Source organism: Apteryx rowi, unplaced genomic scaffold (assembly GCF_003343035.1).
Source record: "Apteryx rowi isolate R43461 unplaced genomic scaffold, aptRow1 scaffold_34, whole genome shotgun sequence".
Taxonomy (NCBI): Eukaryota; Metazoa; Chordata; class Aves; order Apterygiformes; family Apterygidae; genus Apteryx; species Apteryx rowi.
Window position 1 is genome coordinate 3,602,953 of NW_020449863.1, and position 14,912 is coordinate 3,617,864.

Below are 14,912 nucleotides of genomic sequence, written 5' to 3' on the forward strand. Positions count from 1 at the left end.
ATGAAGTTGTATTCTGTTATTAAAACTGTACTCTCTCTTGTTTGTTTGGCAGCATTCACTGTTTTATGCAGCATTCTGGTTTATTGGTGTCCCAATAGATCTGCCCCAATCAATAACTAGATCAGTTTTCATCCACATCATCCATGTCCCCCTTACTGCTCACTTTCAGACTACTTTTAGCACTTGTTGAGCAAGCTACACTTCCCATGATACTTTAACTGTTATACCAAATGTAGTCCAGTCCTTTGTATGGAATGGATACTACTCACATACTTGAACTCCCACAAGCGTAAACAACATTGACAGAGTGCTTAGGAGAATTATATGACTTCAGGTTCACATTTCTGCTACTGAGCCAAGCTCAGTTCTGCTATATGCTACTCAACAACTSCTGCTTTCTCCTTGATCCCTTGCCCTTTCCTTCCCCTTCCTGCCCCCACCCAAAGGAAAAAAGGAGCTGGTCCCACTAGGGCCAGCGAGATCCTGTCCAGAGACTGCTGCTAATCTCGTCCCACATTATCACAACAACCCTACCATCAAGGTTGAAGTAATTTCTGGGGGAAGTTTATTGCTTATATAAGACATTGGCTAGGCAGAGAAGGAGCAGTCTTTGAGAGGATTTAATTTTATTCAAAATGAAGCATTCTTGCCCATTTAAACATATGAACAGCTGCACTCTGTTTTAGAATCCCTGCTAGCCAGAGCAGGGGAACAAACGGAAAGCTTTCCAGGAGTAGACTTCAATGAAAAACAAAAGTGACTTACGAGGCTCAAAGCCACACAGAAGGACTCTTCCTGTCCAAGGACTGGAATAACGAAACAGAGCAGTCCTTGCAGCAATTATTTGCTAGTGAACAGATCCAAGCTCTGTGCGATTTCTGAAATGTAGTAGTAAATGCAAGAAATGACAGTGTCTTACTTGCAGGAGAAAGCAATTGAAAAATCTATTACCAAATATGATGAGAAAACACTAAAAAATTTGGAAGGTTTGCTTAAGGTAGTGTCACCATTGATTACTTACTGACTGCACAGAGAATTCACATGTGGAGCTTGCTAGGAAGGTTTCATAATCTGATTCCCAAGGAGATGCAATAGAAGGCCAAGAAAAGGGTTTGAAGTAGTGAAATATAGCAGGGTCTCATCAGTAACATTGCACAGACATTAAGCAATAGTATTTACACATCATGAGATGGTGGCTATTTAGTTTTTTTTGATAAATACTTTACTGACTCACTTCTTAAGGGTATTTCTGTAGAAGTAGGTCATATAAAGGAGACCATAGAAGTGCTTTAGAAGAGCATGCAAAGGTAGTTGCATCAGAGACACAAAAACAGGGATTAATGAAACTTTAGATATCATCAATTGTTTATCCGAATGTCTGTAGYCTCCTTTGGTTTAGAAATCAGGCTTACAAGAACATGTAGTATCTGTCAAGCTAGACATAACCAGTGAACTCTCTCACTGTCTCCTGAGCCCCTTCTCTTCTTTTTCCTGTGTTTGAATGTAGGGCTGTACATGAATGGAAAACTGTTACTAAATTTTTACAAAACTCCCAGATTTGGGCAAATGGTTTTATATTCATTATTTTTTATTTGGGCAAATGGTTTTTTATCCATTTACACAGCATCACCGAAATCCAGTATGAATACATTGCTGATACTTTTTGCTTCTGCCACAGTCTTATAGAAAAGACTGAAACTAACTTTATACATAACCTTCACTCCTATGAAGTAAAAATGGGGTATATAAAACATTCCTTTCCTACCTTTCCCTACCAATTGAACAGTACACAAAAACAGAACAAAACACTTTGGAAGAGGAAGCCAAGGTTACAGCATAACTATTTGATGCTGCAGGGGGACAAATGCATAATTTAACTTGTTCAAAACACCGGGGTTAAACATTATTTATCATTTATTATTTATTCATTTATTATTTATCATTTATTTCACCTAACAGAACTCAGCCAATTGGTCATTATTTGGATAAGTAACTTTGATAACCTCCAGGTCATTAAAGTGTATCGCCCATTCATCTATCATTATGCAAACTGAGGACTGCAAAGTTTTATGAAGTCTTTGGGGAGTGGTTTGACTCACAAGTATTAAAAAACCCAAAGTACTTCATTTTCAAAGAAGATGCAATGAATTTTCATGAGATACTTTTCCTCTCTGCTTTCAAATATGCTGGCTTTTTTCTGCAAGGTGACACTATCAGAATCAGTTTCTGGAAAAACACTTGAAAGTAGATAATACAGAGGAACTCACAAGATTCAGCTGCACACAGGGCTCTGCACCACTTTACAAACTTATTTGCTAGGTTATAGCAACTAGAGATGGAGATCTGTATGGTTTCTATTTATGGTTGTCCAAAACCACACTGGAAGATAAAAAGACACAGCTGTGAGATACAGTGGGATGGGGTTTCAGAAAAATAACTCCACTTTCATATCTCAGTTGGGTCATGCTTACACAACAGGAATGAACGGTTTGTAACTGAATCAGCTGAACTGGACCTGTATGAGCAAGACATGCTGAAATTTAAGTTTTGTCCTACAATTTCTAATACTCATCTGCAGCTTTTTCTAGGAATTCCCTATTCCTGGGAATTATGAAGCTTTCACGAGCCCTCTGATGAACTGTGAGCACAAAAAGGGAGATTAGGTGATCTAAATTAATTCCTGTGTCCACTTTGGCACTTACCTAGCTCTGTTTCAAATGCTAACGTTTTGACTAGCTATGAAATCTGCTGAAGGTAAGCTGTTCTAAACACTAATGAAACTATTTGTAAATTGTTCARGGATGTTTTAATGTGCATATATGCCATGTTCACAAATGTTTCCAGGATTTTAAGTAATTTAATATCCCCAGTAAAGATTCAGCCTAAAAATAATACATTTTGATGTGATAAAAGTCTCTCTCTTCCTGAACAAATGTACAATGCAGTGCAATATAACTAACACATTTAAAGAAATTCTGTCAAGTGACAGACCAACAAATCATGAACCCAGGAGAAGGTCTCCAGGTATAAGACCCAGCCATTCTTTTCAATATTAGACCATACTTCTGACCAAAGCTATTTCCAAAACTAAAAAAAAAAAAAAAAAAAAAAAAAAACACCTCTCATGCCCAAATAAACAAAAAGAGTAAAAAATCATTATAAAAGGATGACATGAATGCAGTCATACACTAGTTGTCTGTCTAAGCAGAACCTCACTTCATATCAAGTCTCTGTTCTTTTTCTTGTCCAAAGTAGGAGTGCTGTTAACATCAATATTATGGATTGATTTTCTAGAAAAAATACACACACCAGAAAGTACATGTCAGAGTAAACTATTTCAATATTTAAACTAATCAGTCTTGCTACCTATTTTAATATAATTTAGGTTATATTCTCTCAGATTTCCCTGGACAAAATACGTATGCATAAACTCCCTGAGGGTTTCCTGGAAACAGAAACACATAATTTGCCCTACAGGTAAAAAGAGGAAGAGTAAGGATGTATTTCAGAGACCATTCAAATTCTTGTCTCCATTATAGCAAAGGACAAGGATTAAGAGGGCTCCTGTCTGCTGCTGGCTTATTTCATATATTCACTAATGTTTCATTACTTCAATAAAGGGCTGAGAGAGAGCTTTCTCACTTAGGAGTCTATATCAGTCATTATCAGTAACATGACAAAGAGATAAATCATCAATAGCAACACAGTTCTTTCAGCAGTACAGCAGAGAAGCTGTGGAAAAGCATTAGGTGCCAGAAGATCTCAAGACRCCTGCCAGTCTACAGCAAGAAAATCTGTGCTAGCAGGGCAACCAACCATTTTTTCCCCTAACAGAACAAGCAGGACATTTTCTAAATTAAAACTTTTCTGACACCTTCATAGCTGATATTGTTACGTTGAAAAGATGGGACTGTCTCTTAGACTACAACCATTCTAGCAAATTTAATGTGTCTGTGAAGGTTTCTGAGAACTGTGGCCAACTGTCAGGCAAATGGCCCATGTGTATGTTAGTAGATTCTCTTAGCACATGAAATTGTTGCGTGTAATGTGTCTGTTGGGGACGGTCTCTGGGATGCCCCAGCTCCAAGGAAAGCTCTAATGTTTCACTGGCAGCGACGGCCATGTCCCAGCACAAGGCAATATTCCCAGGCACAGTTTAATTAATTAATGGTACMTATGCAACCCTAATGTCTTTTTAAACTACTGTACAATACCTTACTCTCTAGGTAACATATTTTACTTTACGCCTGTATGTAGAGTCCTTCTGAAGTCAGAAAAAGATTCACAAGGAAGTCACAAGTGACCAGCAACTCTCTGTTATCAAGTGCTGTTCTCAAGCAAAATGATAGKTGTCCTCTCTGCTGAACCCAGGGACGAGTTACAGTGTTTAAGGGGTATATCCTCAAGCCCAAGAAGTGGGTATTTCATAATACCCACATCTGTTTTGATGATGTGGAGGTGGTATTTCATAACAAGCTGTTATGAAATACCACCTCCACATCATCAAAACAGACAAACACCCTAGAACAGACTCCCTATACGTTGTCTTATAATTTTGCGTTATATGGCTTTGTGGCAACAATCCTTAAAAAGTTCCAAGCTCTAACACGTGCACACATACAAACAGTCTCTCACCAGCTAGGTTTGCATTCATTATTACCCCTCAACCTGAAACCTCAGGTTTAAATAACTGCCAGCTGATATTATCAATGTTTGGTTTATGACTCATCCAGGCAGCACTATGGGCCAAGGAAGAAAACAGCTCCTTTACAAACATGTCCTAATTTTTCTGGTGCCATGGGGGGAAAAGAGGGGCATGAGAAGGGACAGAATTTGCAGTCTGAACCAAAATATACATCCCAGGCCAGGGTTAAATCTGTTAGGTACATGTAAATTCATAAATCAGTTCATGAAGAGAACAGCAGGAAAATAACTCTGGGACATTAGATCTAATGCTTCAATATAGTTTCAAGTTTCAGCTAACTTGCTTCTTGTTTAAATGTGCTCCTTCACACAGAAGCCCCACATTTTGCTAAGTATTTAATTTTTCCTCAGTGGGGCACCAGACATTTGAAAAGAGGGAAGGGAGAGAGAAATTTCTGCTCTAGATTTGGCTTTACATAAAGTAAGGTCTGTCCTAACACACCAGATGATAAGGACAGTTTTGCTAAAATCAGAATAGCAAGCCCTTATAGAAAAGCACAAAATTGAAATAGCTTCATGGAGTTTTTTTTCTTCTCAGCAGAATGCTGCACTACTCTGGGTTGCTGAACACCTCAGCTTGCCATTGGCTTTGACGAAAGAGGTAGAGACCTAGAAGCAAAGAGCAAGATCCAGTTGCCCACCTCACAGAGATTGTACAGATATGCAATATGCCCCGACTAGAATCATTTGGGGTGCATTAGGCTGAGATATCTCATCTCTGCTAGCATACCTGCTTTTTATTCAGAGCAAGTGTCATTGTAACAAAAGTTATATGCTAGACAGCACCAATAAAATTTTCTGTCTATCTGTCAGAACAGCAGGGCATCAGCTCTTTTTAGGTATTTCCCAATACTTCCTGGTTTCAACCAAATCAAAAACATAGGCAGAATTGCATTACTCAGATATTTGCCATGGACCCGAAAAAAAAAAAAAAAAAAAGCCCCAGAAAGTTGCCTGGCCTCTCTGTGTGGTCAGTTGCAGTAGACAGGCACTTCCTAGGGGCAATTTATTCCCCCCCACCACCCCCAACAAAAAATTAACACAGGTGGGTTGAGTTGCCCTCTAGGCATGCTTATTTATCTTCACTGACTATAAATGGGGCGTAGGTGACTTGATGCACTTCTCAAGAAAGGCAAGATGAATGTTACTAGAACCAAGCCTCAGAAAAAATAATGTTCAGTAAGAATGTGAGTGCCTTCTCCTTTAAAACCAGTAGCCCTACCCTAGTGATGTCTGAGATTGGGATCATATGGCACTGGGAACTCTGGAACTGATGTATCTTCCAGCTATTTCTGGTGTGGGTCTTGGTGTTGATTTTTGGCCTTTTGGATAACTTTTTACATAAGGTAACACTGATTTCTCCCACTCTTCCAGAAATGCATAGAGGATTGGGTAAAGCAGGAAAGTGAAAGCAAATAGCAGCATTCCATCAAGCAGGAAAAGAGTTAAAAATACAGGGATCAGGAAAGCTGACTTTCTTTAGGAACCCCTATGCTTTCAATTATTTGTTAAAAAAAGATTCATATTTCTGAAGTCATGCTCTGTAACTTCCTCCCTCTTCTGAAGCTATACATTTCTCTGCCAGACTGTGATGAAAAGGGCCCTCCCTTGCCCATCACAAGCCAACACTGAAGTCATCCTGTTATTCTTTTTTTACCTTGCACACATGTTGAGGCTTCTCTGTGGAAGTCTTGCTGAGACACACATCTCTCATTGTCTCTTATTCCGCTTTGCTCATGCGGTCTTCTTGGCCCAGGAGTCTTCTGTACATAGGTCAAGCAAAAATGGTTCTTGGATTTCAATGAAGGATGATCCATAATGTAAACAATGCTATGTTTTCCCACTGCACATGATCATTTGTTAAAATCAAAAGTCATTTGTATGAGGAGGTATTGTAAAGATCTCTAATTAGAAGGTCTCGCTCACCTACCATGACTAACTAATCAAAGTGGTAAGGTTGGGAAGATGGGCTCCTTTCATGCCGCTGCATGATTTGGTGGGTTGCTGCCTTCAGCAGGTGGACATGGAACCATGCACAAAGTGGATGGAAGAGACCTATCTCCTGCCTGCATCACTGCAGAAACAGTGCAAAGGCTCAGCGTCACTCACAAAATGCTCACTTCCAACAAGAAGAAGTAAAGACTACACCTACTCTGTATTTTAGGAAAGACTCATCCTTGAGGYGGAACTTAAGGAGATATTTAGGGACCATTCATATTTTTTTACCTGCCAGTATGCATTCTGGGGTGACTCTGTGCACATCAGTGCACTGAAGGGTGTTATCTGCAGAAGGACTTCAGCAGCCTTTGCCTCCCCTCTCCTGACCAACTCATTTCCATGTATGCGGCCTGTCCTGCCAGCAAAACAGGTAGAAAAGATGCTTTGGAGTCTTTCAGAAAGGGAAGTCACCATGATTTGCAGAATAAGGGAGAATTCATAGACACCCTGAACTCAGTGCAGCAAAGACATGATGAGCCCTGCAGGCTTCAGACCACTCCCAAGATCAGTTCAGATATGGTGCAGGTGTAGCCACAGGCTTTCCTTGTGGGAAGGAGAGAAAATTGGATAGCTCTGTGTTGTGTATCCGTGGGGCTGCTAGAATGCTGAGGATACAGTGAGGCAAGAGTAAGAGGCATATTAGGCTGTTTTGGACAGGTCTCTTACACTCAGCAGGAAGAGTTTCTCACCAAGCTCATGGGAGGTGCTGAGCCCTTGAGGACTCCATGCAGGGAAGCTGGAATTTGCAGCCACAAATGGCACTGTTTTTTTGTGCAAGGCTGAGCTGTCAAGGAAGGCATCAGTGCAGTCTGTTGCTGCTGATACTGTAAGCAAAAGAGAGACACAGTGGATCTTCTGTTTATCAGCTCTCTGCAGTGTACAGCCCCTTTGTGAATAGTAAGCCACCTTTCTGCAGCTCTTGTACAGTGCAATGCAACATTTTCAGATCAGCCCAACTAAACTGAATTTGCAATCATCTTTTATCAGTGAGTTAAACAGTGCTGATAATAAAATGTAAGTACAGGAAAATTCTGAGGAGCACAGTGCAAGAATAAGTTAAACCAGAGAGGAGACGTTCTTTATAATAAATGCAAGTGACTTTAGGCAGGTCTTTACATCTCAGATTCACCACTTGTAATATGGGAATAGCAGTATTGCTTCTAACAGGACTCATGTGAAGTTGTACTTACTCATGCTTGCAAAGCACTTGAAGATCAGAGACAGCAGGGTCTGTAAAATCATAAAGTTTCATTCATTACCATTATTATTTGACCACAGCAATGAGGAAATATCCTTTAAAAATGCTTCAGTTCATTAGTTCATTACTACATTTTAGTAGCTATAAATTTAGCTGAGAACCTAAGAGTAATAGAGAAAACTAGCTAGCTGCAAGGAAGCAGGTTCAGACTTTGTAAACCTTAATATAGGCCTATTTTTTGTTTCACCATAGATGGTGCTTATTTTTAATACTGTCTTTAATCCAAAGGTAACAAATAGATGCAGAGGTAAAGTAAATCCAAATGAATGGTGGGGTCACTCAAAAACATCTGTCTCACAAAATGTTACCCTTTGGTCCATATCCCAAGTTGCTATCCTTCTCCCTGGATAAACTTTTGGGGTCTCATTAACTCACCGGGCAAGTCTACGCAGCAAAAGGCAGTTAGAGATCCTGAGGTAGCTTTGAGGAAACTGGCTCATCGACATGGTACCTTGCAATGCTGTGCAGGCATACGAGCTCAGATCCCAGAGGCAACATAGCTCTGTCTGTATAGCAAAGCACCCACGCTAATTAGCCCTTCCCCTGAGGATGCTGCAGGAATGGGGCTAATTAGCTATGCTGAGAGGCACCCCTGTTAATTAGCCCAGGGAGAACACGACAGTGCTAGCACAACTTCCGATCATGGTGTTAGTTCAGGGATCTTTACAGTGTGCTTGGCTGCGTAGCATAGCTGAGCCCACGGGCTCTTTTCAGGTGTCAGCCTAAGAACCTAAATATCTTTTTCAATCCAGTCTCAACCATCTGACCCTGCTTTTGCAAGTATTCATAGGTTTTTCTTCTTGATGGTAGGATAAATAAATAAATAAACAGATTCAAAAGACTGAAGAAAAAAAGCCAGTATAAACCACGCTACAATAATCTGGTAATGTATACATTATTAAATTCAGCTACAGGTAGTGACATGCCTGTAGGGAAGCACTGGATATTCCTAACCCATCTTGATAAAAGGCATGCTTTGGCTAGCGCACACATTTTGCAAGCAGTCTATCTCTAAAGGTACTGTTAACTCAAGCCAACTCAGCCATAAATACAGACTACAGTATATTAAGTTGTAATCATGCAAGATTTTTCCATTACAAGTTCAGGGCTGAATGAAATCATTTAGGCACAGGCCCACACCTAGAAAGGACAGAGCTCCCAGGAGAGCAGTTTTTTCCCGTTCCTTCTCCTCTCGTTCCACCAGGCGTGAGAATGGAGCTGGTCGTCTCTCTGCTTCCTCTCCCCTTCAGTCTGCCCTTTCCCTTGCCCCTGGGGATCCCAGCACATGAAGGGTCGCCGCCTCCAGCTTTGCACAGAGTATGCAAGACTCTCCCCACCACTGCCATTAGCTGTGCCGCTGGGTTCTGGCCTGGCCTGGCCACCAGTGCTAACCAACATATGCAGTTATGCCTCTAGCTTCCCCCGGTCGCTACACAATGCTGCGTGGGTAAATAGCAGGCTGTCTCCATTACGGTCAGCAGGGTTATGAAGGCAGTGATCAGCACATTGTTAAGGACTGCTTTCAAATTCCATTCCAACCACCATATCGCAGGTATGCATAAAAATGTTAAGTTGATGCCTTTCAAAGATAAAATGTGCATGCTTCATGCCATTCCAGAAGGGGTTTTTTTCATGGTACTTGTTTTTGAAAAATTGAACCCAGTGATTTCCACTTATCTTTCACGCATGTGTGTAAGAGCACCCAGTTCTTTCCCATATGTTTCAAAAAAGCATTTTTGCACATGGATAACTCCTGAATAGGACCTAGGGCCTTAAGTCCTGGCTTGAGTTCTCTATCACACTGCGAAAATAATAAAGTCCTGGGCACTCCAAATGGGAAAAATTCACCCAAGTGCAATTAAAAAAGAAAAATGCACAGTGAAATTTTAAATCAGCCTCAAAAGCTTATAACATAGAGCTGCTGGAGCATTTAAATCTGAGACAACCAAAATTATTACAAAAGCGGATATGTGATAATGATATATAAATGATAAATACCAGAGAAGACAGCGACTTCTTCTGGTATTAATGTTGTTCCAGTAGACAAAATACTTAGGTTTATCTTAAAGATGGCTAAATTTTAGATATATAAAAGCAAAAAATTTCAGACTCTGTTATCTTTTAGGTTCCCAAGAACTTAATACATAGAATATGGAGGTTGGGAGAAGGGGGGAAGTTTTAAAAGCAATTTCATCTCAAAAGGGTATCAGTGCATTTAGATTGAGTTTCAGTTCTTCAGCAATTGGTATATTTGAAAATTAAAGTTCACTGCCTAATCTTTACTTTGTTTCTTTTAGGAAAATCCTTAAAAGTACAGTTTCTGTTCATATAGCTTTATGATACTTGTCAAAACAATATAGTGTGCTATAGCATCTACTAATGCAAACTGGGATATCTTGTGCAACCTTGACTTTACAACAGGGGCTCTGGATGTATACCAGATGCACAAAACAGTCATTAACTTGATATGATATGAGAAAGGTGTTGAAGTGAATAACTTATATAGTAGTAATAATGATTCTGTCTATGGACATTTATCTTGCTCTTGAACTGCAAAAAAATACTTTAACATGCCTTGTCTCCAGACAGGTTCTGAGTGATCTAAAGACTTCTCAGTTTCAGAGTTTGAAAGCTGCCCCTCCAGTTAGACTTGGCCAGCGCTCAGACCAAAGATCTCATACAGCACATTGTCTTGCACAGACCTAAAAAATATGAGACTGAAATTCTAAGGAAGACCACCTCCTAACTCTATAAATGTCAATACTGGATGCCAAACCCCAAAACAAAAATACCCCAAACTATCTTCCCAACTGTATAAATAGCTCAGATTTTTAGCTTTACTGCCAGAATTTGTCTAATACCTTTCAGTTTGTCCCTCTAATTTTACATCTACCAATAACTATTTTTTCCTCTTCTATCTATTCAAAACAAAACCTGAAGCACAAAGGTTATCAACTTCCAAAACCTCTTCTACACAGACAGACCCATAAGGTCTCTGTCAGTGAATAACAGCTCATCCTTCATTCTCATTATACTGGCACATATATCTTCTGAGTGAGCAGGGAAATGGGAAGCTTGCTATCCTCATAACATTCCTCACGTGCCTGCTGAAGGCGTAGTGTCTATACATCACCCGTGATTCCCAAGAACACAGAGTTAAGAATAATCCAATATATATACAAGAAGGAATAGAGGGGAAGGATAAGCTGTATGTAGGTTTAGTCAAAAAGTCCTCAAAACCAATTGCTTAAGGTGGTTAGAAAATTAAACTATGATAACCACAACAACCGTTTTCTTATTTCTCAAAGACAGATTGGGCTTATAGTTTTGCACGCCATCTGAAAGATAAAAATTTGTGGTTAATAGTAGAGCAGAGGCTTATAGCTGTTTTCAGTTTGGAAGCCCTTAAAATTTTTCTAATGGAGATAATATGTGGACAACTGAAGTCCATGGACAACAGGTTTACATTCCTGGAGTTACTCTGCACTTCAAATGGTCCACAGAATTTGGAGGTCGAGTAGACAACAGACTGGACACCATTGAGTTACAAAGTCATTTGCTACACAGAAAAAACTAACAGGTGAGCAGCAGTGTGGCTGGGATACGAATATGGCATTCCTGAAAACAGAAGCTCGAGAGCGGCACGACATGTCCACACAGACACAGGCAATTTTTCTGTACAAAGAAAGAACTGCCATTTCATGCAAAAAATAAACATCTGTCTGCCCTCCAAACTCCTACAATTATAAATAGTTTGAGTGACAAATGCTTCTGTCACAGTGTTCAGGATACCTTCAGAAAATATCCCTAGCACTGTACATGATTAACCATAGCGTGGCAGAGTTCACCCTTATAAATATATTCTGGATAAGCTTGTTGGTTTGAACAAGAATTTGTGTGCAAGTGTGTGTGTGTATGCGTCTCTAAAGGAGGAAGAGAAGAAGCAGAAGAGTGGGTTGTGTCAGTCACTTGCACACTCTTCAAGCTGACTGGCATAGCTTGATATCCATGCTTTGACAGTAATAAGAGTATTAAATTCCTAAATGTTGTGTACTATGTTGCTCAACAGGTTTTATCATAGAAAAACTGTGTAGTCTTGATGAATGAAGTTTCACATAGGAAAATGTTAAAAAAAAATTTAGGCATTATTTGCATAGATTGCATTAAGTTGCTTGTTTCCCACCCCTCCCAAGCATCTCAGTACCTTAAAAATAAATTATAGTCAGAGGGTTATTAAAATCTAAAAAAAAACTGAAGTCAATCTTAAACCACAAGACAAAGCAAATAGTATTGTAGTCTTTTTTTCAGACCTCCCCAAAGTTATTCTTACTGTAGTTGTCAGACAATCATGCATCTCCCAGCCATCTTTTCCTGAAATTCTGCTATAGTGTTTCACAGACACATTGAATTATTTCCTTTTCAGTATGTTGAAAAAAAAAAAAGTGAAATGTGTTTCTCTTTAAGAAAAAGAAGAAAAAGTCCCCTCAATTTAACTTAATAAGGAGAATATTCTTTCATAATGAAATCACACTGCAATTTCAAAAGTACCTAAATTGGGAGAGCAATAGTATTGGTAAAAATGTCATTGTCACCTAGGGTAGAAATATTACTTACATTTCTAAGCCTTTTCTGATTTCATTCTTGCTAGAACAGTGTTTCAACCTATAAAAAGCAGACTCTTTGCAAAATTTATAACCACATTGAGAAGCACGTCACTTCAGAGAAGCAACATAAAACTGTGTGAAATACTAATGTTTAAATGCTCTTTCAAAAACATTTATTGTCATTCTGACTGAACTGGAGGGAGAAGGCAGACGAAAAGTTTGTAATAGCTATTTGCCTGAGTTGGTAGTGTTTGAATATGGGATTTTGCCTAGTTTATTTTAAGTCTGCACAGCTAGCAGCTGGAGTATGTCCCACATGCTAACACTTGGAATTCCCCTGGGAGAAGGTTTGTTTCAAATGTAACATCAGCCCTCCAAAGCCAGTCTTCTTGCTGTTTTATTAAATTTACACACTTCTTCAATGCATTTTCAATGATAACGCACCTATACTGAGCAATCGAACCTACTAGCCTACTTAATACAAACCGTTTTTTGATTTAAATGCAATCTATTAACAATATCTACTTGCACACACACACACACCGCTGCCAGATACTGAACAGATGCAGCCTTGCAGACTTGCACAGCAGCTGTGACAACAACTGATGTCACCTCCTTTGCAGAAATTTCCACAAATGTCTTCCAAAGGCCAAGTTAAATGAGATAGAGCTTATCAGTTTCTTTAAAGTGGCCTGGATGAGCCTGGCCCACGTGACCCCTTGCTTGGCCACAGGGGTGTGGTATGTCACAGCTCCCCTATCAGCTGGCACATGGCTGTGGGAGATATGAGACAGCAGAAAAGTAGTAGTAATAACATTGCTGCGACTGCCGAAGGCAGGAGGAATACGCTGAGTAGCTTCAGTCTGCACACACTTACTTTTCGGAAAACAGGTGGGGTATTTTTCAGGCCGTACTTTTGCTTATGCATCCTACTCAGCACAGATGAGTGTCAATATTGCCAACTACTCATTCGAAAGGCTATGGTTTGTTAGCTTCACATTAACACCTTAAAAGTGAGTCACAATTTTATTTGTTCCAAACAGAGTTTTCCCCCCTTTCGGGTATTCCATAGATAAAAAGAAATTGGAAAGACTTTTTTCCAAAAACTATTTCATTAAAAAAAGTCCCTGCCTCTTTCTTACCTCACAAATATTAAAAAATTTGGTAAATATCCTCTTTGGTTTTATTGTTGAAACAACTGAATGTTTCATGTTTCCCTCGATGCCTTTTAATTATGATTAAATGATCAGTTGCAAAGAGCTAAATTTTAAAGCTTTCACAATATTTAATTTTATCTGAAATATTAAATAGCCAATAACATTAACAAAAGATAGCACATTTGCAATACATCACAAATACATCACAAATAATTGCTTTGTCCTTACTAGGACAAAAAGGTATCTTGTAGCAATTTAAAACAGAGTAATGGTACTGAACCTGGAGTTCAAACAGCTTGCAATTTTTACCCTTAGGTTCTACCAGAATGTCTACATGGGCCTGTTAACACAGAGGAGAGCCTTAAGTTCTTACCTCAAGTTAGTTACCATATATTAGTTGATGGATGTTGGTAATGCACCTTTTTTCTTAGTGAATACGCCACTTCAGTTCCTGAATTTATATGCACTTACCTCTCCTGATGTCACCATTCCACTGGGCTTCAGTAACAGAGTTTCCCTCAGTAAACATTTCTGATTTTCAAAGGCTGTATATATGCAGGGGAACAAAAAACAGAAAAAAAAAATCCTTTGAGCAAAGACAGACACTTTTCAGGCCTTTTTTTATACTTCAGAAGTTAGAGGGTTGCTTTCCTCTTTGCAGCACAGCTTTATGTTATCCATTTGCTTTTTGCAGTGTTGTACCTCTGGACATTTTGTATCCATATATCCTCCTTTCCCCCCTCTGCTTTCAGGATGTCATGGCAATCTGCTCCTACAGATTCATATTCTGTATGACTGGAACTTCACCTTATACAGGGACTTCTTGCACCAGCATAGTTGCCCCCCTCTGTTTCACTTAGGCATGTTCTTGTAAATTGTGCTACTGGTGTAACTTTAACAGATTCTGGCATACAGCAGCGCAATGTATAAATTCTGCATTAAACATGGAGGTGAAAGGTTTGTATATGGGTACACAATAACTCAGTGGCAAAAATAGTAAGAGAAGCTGAAATTCAGTCTTATGTTTAATTCCTGAGGTCCTTCTCCTAACCTGGCTACTGACAGGGGATTGACACAACTTTTTTTAATCCAATTTTCTGTGGCTCTGCCAGATTTCTCCACTCTTACTGCAGTCTCACATCTGTTAAGATTATCACTGGATGGTCTAGCCAGCTCACACTGGGTGAAGAA

At 39.4% G+C, this 14,912-nt stretch overlaps 1 protein-coding gene across 27 annotated transcripts in view; it reads right to left on the bottom strand.

Moving 5' to 3' along the window:
* Nucleotides 1-14,912, bottom strand: part of LOC112969212 — a 227,703-nt gene that overhangs the window by 68,695 nt on the left and 144,096 nt on the right. For 17 of the 27 annotated variants that reach the window (XR_003254630.1, XR_003254628.1, XR_003254617.1 and 14 more), the window contains exons 3-4: nt 14,095-14,266; nt 7,893-7,932 (exon numbers count right to left, since the gene is read on the bottom strand). Coding sequence is in view for 1 of the 27 variants with exons in the window: in XM_026072286.1 (XP_025928071.1) it covers nt 3,223-3,290; nt 6,362-6,467; nt 6,931-7,052; nt 7,392-7,526; nt 7,893-7,932; nt 14,193-14,266 (545 nt within the window). In the remaining 26 variants the exon portion in view is untranslated. Of the gene's footprint in view, nt 1-3,122; nt 3,291-6,361; nt 6,468-6,930; nt 7,053-7,391; nt 7,527-7,892; nt 7,933-9,100; nt 9,652-13,107; nt 13,127-14,094; nt 14,468-14,912 lie in introns of those variants that run through there. The other 10 variants (XR_003254638.1, XR_003254626.1, XR_003254620.1 and 7 more) reach the window with 8 other exon arrangements.